Raw genomic sequence first — 7678 nt, forward strand, 5'->3', positions numbered from 1 at the left:
TCTTGTTTGGTAGGGAAATCAATTCAGACAACCTCTGGCATGCGAAAGCACATAAATAATTGGTAAATACTACCTGTGGTCTTCTGGGTCCAGATTTGCCTGATGCCAAGAGCAATCAACTCCTTTTTGGCTGCAAAGGATAGGAGGGCACTCAATACCTTGCAGAAGGCACTCAGTACCTGGCAAAAATCAAGCTTTCTGTGTGCCAGCACCCCATGAAAGAGCAAACCCTGCAGCACATATGACAGAAATGGTTCTCTTCTCTTATGAGGGAAGGCAACCTCCTAGACAGACACAGAACCAGCTCTCTATAAGGTGCCGAATACTCTCCCTGCCTGGGAAAGGTGGACTTCCTATGCTTACCCCACTTAAAAAACAGCTCTGACTTATCGAAGGAGAAAAAAAAAATAACAGAGCATCCATCTTTCAGTGAGTCTGCCCAAGAGCAGAAATAGACTGGAAATCCAGTTTTTATCATTAATAAGACATCAGAGATGCTTAAAAGCAGGGATCGAGCAGCGGCAGAAGAAACTGTGTGCGATTACAAGAAAATTCTTCCCCTGTAATCAAGATTACTCAAATGAGCTTGGGCTACATCATAACTTGTGAGTACTACCAAGAGAATACGGCTTCAGAGTGCTAATGGAGCTTTCCATCATACTGAGATGATTTAATGGGGGTGGAAATCCTATTTAGACAAGGTCTACGTAACACTTGTATACATTTGAAATAAGTCCGCTGAAGCCAGTGCTATTCATTAGCAAAAGTGGATCAGTAAGATAGAAGTGGACCACTGGGATTTGCCCACATAGGGACTCAGAGCTACAGCAGAAGTGCCACGGGTTTCAAGGTCAGCAGGACTGATTCCTGAAAAAGGGGGGTCTGACTTTGATCCTGTTTACACAATGATAAAGCAATAGCAATGCTACTGGAATCAACAAAGGTATGCTGAGGTAAATCAGTTGAGAATTAGATCCTTGTATGTCTTTGCAGCTAATTTCACAGATATTAAACAACACTAATGTCTCAATATGTGACTTGGAAGGAAAAACATAAATAAACATCTCAGCCTACATCTCTATTGCTCCCTGATCCCCAAGGAGGCAATTATTCCCCTGGTGATGTTCTGCACAGGCCAAATACAATGATTGCCAATACAAATATTTTGTTCCTGGGTTTTTGCTTTATAAAATGTAAATTTGGACTGTGTGGCCTCAGGTGTTTTCTTCAGTGCTTAACACAACAGGTTCCAAACGGTAACCAGAGAAATATGGCCATGACCTTAGCACGAACAGCAATGATGAATAATGACCTACTCTGCCTATTTCCTCACCTATTTCCTCAATAGTTCAGTGAATCTCCTGAACTATTTAATTGTGTGGAAGACAGTTGAAATTGTGCCTGAATTAAGACTGCCAGGGTCTGACCTGCGCTCTTTTACTGTTATTCTCTAGAGTCTTTGCTACTGCTCACAAAATATTCTCCACCTCCTCAGAAATATCTTTTATTATTTCTATTATAATTATTAATTTATTAAATCATTATGTTTGTTGCATCTCGCTTACCTACCTTCCTCGAGGAATGTACAGAAAGTGCAAAAGTACCTAAAAATTAAGTATAGCTCAGACTTTTTTCCAATCAAAAGTGCTATTCATCCACGCAGAAATGTCAAAGTCTTCATTTCACCCAAGGAGATAAAACCAGCGGTTAGGTAATAACCACCTTCTCCACAACACAAAGACCCTCCCTCCAGAGAAGGAAATGCTGCCTTGGTCCAGATCCCATACGCTCGTTCTCTTGTTGGTTAATTCATGACAGTGGTAGCTAGATTTTCATTATAGGGTATTATTTGTAGCTGCTGTTTTCATGAAGCAGCTGTAATAAACAAGTGAGATTTATGTTCCTTTTTAAATTGCTTGAAATAATTAGGCTTGTTAAATTTAGACTCTGAAAGAACCTACTGATTTCTCTACTTTTTAAAATAAATATGGAAGCTACAAAGTGATCTACCACCACCACTCAGGCTTGGGCCAGAACAGTATGCACTCCATATACTATCCAAAATGTGTTTTGGATGAGGAAATAATCTAAGTTCTCCAAACAATCTTTTAAAAGTAAATGATGGTTGTGCTGAATTGTTTTAACAACTGCACTGTGTGTTATTCCTCTCCAGCCTAAACTCAGAAAGGACTTCTTTTTATTCCTATTCTGGTCTATACAGGTGCAAACGGGCACCCTGGATCTGGATCACGCTGGTAAGCTCAAAACTGAGACCCAGACCCAGATCAGATTTTTGCAGTTGACTTCCTAGCTTGACGATTTATACTGCATCCAACTATTATAAAAGTCCTGACCCATGTCAGGCATTCAAACACCAAACGTGGAGCTTGTGGTTTGCTCTCATCTCTGCATCATTTACTTTTTCCACTCATTCCCCCTCAACCACAGCTTGCTGCATTGACAGTCCAGATACTTATTTAAAATAAGTAAACACGATGCCCTCCCCAACCCAATTTGGCATTTCACAGCTACTGCTGCATTTCAGAACCTGATCCAACAAACCTGCCTCATGACAGCACCGAAAAAACATCCTCTAAAAAAGCTTTTCACTCATCGGTTTGGGGTTTTTTTGTTTGTTTGGTCAGTCTTGTGATTCATCAGCCTTACAGTATTTTTCTTGGTGTGCGTACCACCATCCTGGCAGTCCAGGTTTCCTCAGTGCAATGGGAAAGACAACATGAAATACCAGGGGCCATGACAGAAGTTAGCCTTAATGGTTCTACAAGAGGGAACTGATGTTGAGCGGACGTTCAGCTGACGACAACCCCAGAAGTGAGGAAAAGATGATCTGCTGTGGGAAAGACCGCATCATGCCATGCATAGAAGAGATACAGGAACAATATACTAATTGTAAAACGAGAAAAGGTACAAAATGGAGACAAGGAGAAGGCTAAACCTGTCAGTTTTTACATTATGAACTTTCATAACTAGAGGAAGGAAAAGTTAGGGAAGGTATGCAAACAAGAATGATGGAGCTGGGAAAGGAGTCTGGAGTAATGTGCAGAAGACAGTTGTAATAGGTATCAAAATACAAAATTTAAGTATTTCTTTGCTCTACATATAATAAAACAGCAACAACTTCTATGTAAATGATAAAATCCCAGGGCGTTAAAATAAATACACAGGCATACCATCTTAAATCATTCCTGGATAAAATAAGTAAGTGGCATGCAGTGGGATGGGGACTTAGTGCTAGGAAGTATAAAGCCCTACATCTCAGGAGAGCAGTGACACTGCCTGAGGAGCAGCTAGCTGCAAAGCCGTGAATCCAAGAAAGACCTAAAGGTGATTGCAGGTGACATTAGCCAAGTAATAGAGTTCCTCTGTATGATGCTACTGAGTGATGCAGGAGAAGGGTCAAAGGCTAAGCTATTTCTGGATGTGTACACATGAAGGGATGATATGGAAATGTAAAGCAAATGCTATGTCAAAACAACCACAGTGGATATAGTATGAGCTGTTCAAGTCTCCACAGATTAGAAAGGAGATAGAAAAATTAAAGGAAATACAAATAAGGACAATAAAAATGATCTGAGAGAGTAAGAGAGCTAAATTAATATGGTCTATAAATGTAAAGACTCCTGGGCTGAGATCCAGCTACAAATACCTTCAAGGTACTGTGTGTAGAGGAAGGTAATTAATCTAGCTCAAAAGATAGGAGGACAAGAAGCAATTGCTTGAATTTAGGAATGGAAAAATTCAGGATATATACTAAGAAAAAGTTATTTGAAGAGACACATCTGCTCAACAGGGCAGACTCCCAAGGCGGTAGCCAAGGCATACTTACTGTATGCAACTGAGAACAGGCTGAATAAGGAAGGGGCTCTGGGAAACGCTGCAATCACAGCTTTCTACAGTCCAAAGAGATCACCACAGTCCAACTTACTCATCTTTTAGTCTCTTTCTTTATGGATTATCTGAAAGACTGCTCCTCTATTTAAAAAAAAACAACACCCAAACCTATATATTCATGTAGCAACAATACACTCACACCAGAGCTCAGAAATGGGGGTGTGCAGCACGCCGATGTGCAACGCAGGTAACGGCAAACCTAACTCTGTTCAGTGGTGTGTGCAACGTTAGTCTGCGGGGTGCCAGGCAGGACAGCGTCAGCAGGACAAAAACTGCTGACCCAACCGGCAGATTATTCTGAGTATCTGAACACCAAGGTCAAAGGCTGAAGTGGGAACTACCTCATGTGATACTCGTGGTCTTCCCCAGCCTTGTGTTAAGAGATCCTGCACGGAAGCTTTTAATGTCACTGCATAAATTATGTACTTTGATTTATGATTAGCTGAAAACCAACACTAGCAGTATTTAACAATCCTCAGGAGCTCTAAAATACACTTGCATTAAGAAAATAAAATAAAAATCCCAAAACATTTGCAACAGGCCTTACAATTTTCAATGACAAATAGGTATACACAAACGTGAGGAATATAAAACCCAAGTACCGTTATACCCCCCCTTAAACATATCCCATCCCAACTGCACTCACCAATCGGGACTTCTGTCCCCTCCTCAATGTAGATGGGCAGTGGTGATTCCTCCATAGGATGAGGCACTGATGGAAAGTAATGAATTGTGGTAGTATTTGTCGCAAAGTGACTACAATAAGATGGTCCCTTTCTTATCATTACAACTACATATGGCTGGTTACTGTCACATAGAGTCCTTTCTCAAAGTGGTCACCTCCTGTCACGGTGACCGGTCCAAGTCACAGTCCTGAGGGGTTAATCCCACCGAGCATTCACCGCCACAGGAGTCAACCCCCTCTGAGCGGGGCCTGGGAGAGGTCCCTGTCCTGGATGCTTCGCGATCCTGCCATTTCGCTACAGCCTCGCTATTCCCATCCCCGGAGCTTAACTCTCTGTTGGAAACTCACACAGTTGAAGAAGCCAAGGGGAGCCAACGCACAGACAGGCACAGAGTTATTGAGTCAAAGTCGTAATATTTCATGCACAGAACCAGAAGACAGAGGCTCTGATGCTCAAAGCTTGCCGTTAGCTGTTGAAAAGCCACAGCAGGTGATGGAAGGCTGCACCGCAAATGGCCTCTGGACCACAAACTTTTCATTACTCGTTCATTTTGGAGTATATGTATTGGAGTTAGGAAGCTCCCAATTATTTGTTTGTGATACTGAAATCTCCAGATGAAACTCTTAGATCTGTGCTGCACGCTTATTCTGCAGTTTCCAGACACCACACAGTCACTGCTATAGGGTTCGTCTCTCTTTGGGAGCTTCTTCCATTAAAGGTGGTTTTGTCGCACTATTTCCCATTTTAAATCTCGGGGAAGCGTGTGCTTCACAGGCTTTTCAAGAGGTTTGAATTTCCTACACTAGAATGAAATAATAATGAGCTACAAATGTTGAAAATGGTCATAATCAAAAGCCTTCTGGAATTTTTCCTTCTCCGTTACCTTTTAAAAATGATGATTTACTTTCTCAAAGATACAAACTCCTAAGCTAGTCTCAGCTGGGATTCCAGCTGCAGGGCAGGAGGTTTCTTTAATCCTTTGTGGGGTGTCTTTCACTAACTACTGGCTTTTTTTTTTTTTTTTTTTTTGAAAGATTGTCTTATGATATCCATAAAACCAGCCAAAGAACACCTGTGGCTTAAAGCTATTAAATAAAGCGTCTTACAACGTTTCTGCTAGAAACACAACCAGAATAAAGAGTGTTTTCAACAGATGCTTGACTAGCAACGGGCTTAATATAAACCCCACACTGGTGCTTTGCGGGATGCAAAGAGCTGCCCGTTCCCTGCCTTCACCTAAGCCCACCCCTCGCTTACGTGGAAGATGAAGGGAAGCACAGGGGAGAGGAAGAGCAGAACACGGTTGCCTACAGAACTACGGTACAAGCCACAGAAACCATGGTCTACTGGGGCGCCTTGCGCAAGCCACTTTTATCTAGAAGCTGAACTAACATTCCAGCTCAACAATAGCAAAAAAACATTTGTTACCACACGGCGGTTTGCTACATATTAACCAGCAGTTGCTACGCAAGCATAATGGAGTGGTGCAATTCCGAGATATATGTTATTTTAAAAAAAAAAAAAAAAAAATGCTGACTTATGGGAATTCAGCCTGAGGTGAGCGCTCGTGGGCTTGCCATGCCACTGGACGCAGTACATGCTTGGAAGTTATGCAAAGCAGGCCCTGCATTGGGAACAATGCAGTCATTTTCCTTGCTAAGCTAATTTTGCATTAAGGCAATGAGAGTCTTCATCTATGCAGCCCCTTAAAACATTTAATCAGATTTATTTACTAGAACGAAATACCAGAGCAGAGCTTCCTATACTACTCAAGAGTTTTCAAATCTGAGATCTGCAAGCAAACCAGGTCACTAGACGCTGTGGAAAAAACTGTTGTATTTTTATGACATGCAGCTTTCTTGGTCCCATGAAGAATACTGTACCGGGCTCACCCAGACCGAGCAGCCAGTCTGGAGCTAAATGCTTTCACAAAACATTTGCAACAGTATTCACCAATGGCTCGTGGCATTTACACTTATTTTAATGGGTATCAGCATAGGTTGTAGAAGAGGCCTGAAATACCTATATGCTATTTGAGGCCAAATACGCGTGTACACACTCTCTCTTACCCACATGTATACATGCACACAAACAAATGGCTCTATAGGCAGAACTTGGATTTTGTAGGATCCAAGGCAGAGAAGCTGACTCTTCTCACAGGGTTTGGGATTCAGGGACTCTGGGGTGTTAAAATGAGCTCTCACTTACGGGTCTCTTCCACTTTGGGCAAACCACTTTTAATATTATCCCTCCAGGATTTACACACCGACTTTACAGGCATGTAAAGTCTTAAATGTCTGCAAAGTGCTTTGCAACGATTTCTAAATTCTGCAGTGATATGCACAAAAGAACTGTACAGGTAAATTTAAGATAACAGTTGCTGAGCATTATTACTGTATAACTACAACCTATTTTTACATGCTTTATACTTGATTTCTATGAACAGATGGTAAATGTTCAGTATTTGAACATTTTAATGAGCTTTATAACCCTTTTGTAATTTCATAAACAAGCATAAATAACACTTACATGAAGAAGAGTCTCTCCTGAATGGATTTTCTCTTCCTGTTTGGAAAAAAAAAAGAGAAAAAGAAAAGGCAAAAAAAAAATTTTAAAGGAAAAAAATGGGTCTAGCAAGATAAGTCAGACATGTTTCAATGTTACCATGCATAGTGTTTTCTGAACTTCACCAGTATGAACTTATATTTTGAAGAACATCAAGTCACTGAACGTAGTACCAATGCCAAAACAGGACATCATTTCTCACCTGTTACATTCTATGTAAAACATAACAGAAAATTTGACTATATCCGTCTCAAGAGCAAGGAAATTACACTGCAGCAGTGAAATAAAATGCAAATGCCACGTGATCTGAAGCAAAAAAAGAAGAACTTTTAACTACATTCCAGCTCACTGATAACCCTGTGGCTCCATGTATGGGTTGCTCTCTTACCTAGGGCAGCCTACCTACACTGACACCCTGAAGCAGGGCACTCCTGCTGCGTTTTGGCACAGTGTAATTGTTTTTCCACGCCAGCACTCAAGCACCAACTGCATTCAAACCCGGGTCAGGCAGCCAT

The 7678-nt window shown here is 41.3% G+C and overlaps 1 protein-coding gene across 3 annotated transcripts in view; it reads right to left on the reverse strand.

Annotated features, from left to right (window-relative positions):
* Window positions 1-7169, reverse strand: part of SLC6A6 (solute carrier family 6 (neurotransmitter transporter), member 6) — a 48636-nt gene extending 41467 nt beyond the window's left edge. The window contains exons 1-3 of one of the 3 annotated variants that reach the window (XM_009578625.1): window positions 7128-7155; window positions 4559-4624; window positions 74-130 (exon numbers count right to left, since the gene is read on the reverse strand). In XM_009578625.1, coding sequence (XP_009576920.1) covers window positions 74-130; window positions 4559-4613 — 112 coding nt within the window. In that variant the 5' untranslated portion in view covers window positions 4614-4624; window positions 7128-7155. Of the gene's footprint in view, window positions 1-73; window positions 131-4558; window positions 4625-7127 lie in introns of all 3 variants that reach the window. The other 2 variants (XM_009578622.1, XM_009578624.1) reach the window with 2 other exon arrangements.
* Between the last annotated feature and the right edge of the window lie 509 nt (window positions 7170-7678).

The sequence above is a fragment of the Fulmarus glacialis genome, unplaced genomic scaffold, assembly GCF_000690835.1.
Source record: "Fulmarus glacialis isolate BGI_N327 unplaced genomic scaffold, ASM69083v1 scaffold1425, whole genome shotgun sequence".
Classification (NCBI taxonomy): domain Eukaryota; kingdom Metazoa; phylum Chordata; class Aves; order Procellariiformes; family Procellariidae; genus Fulmarus; species Fulmarus glacialis.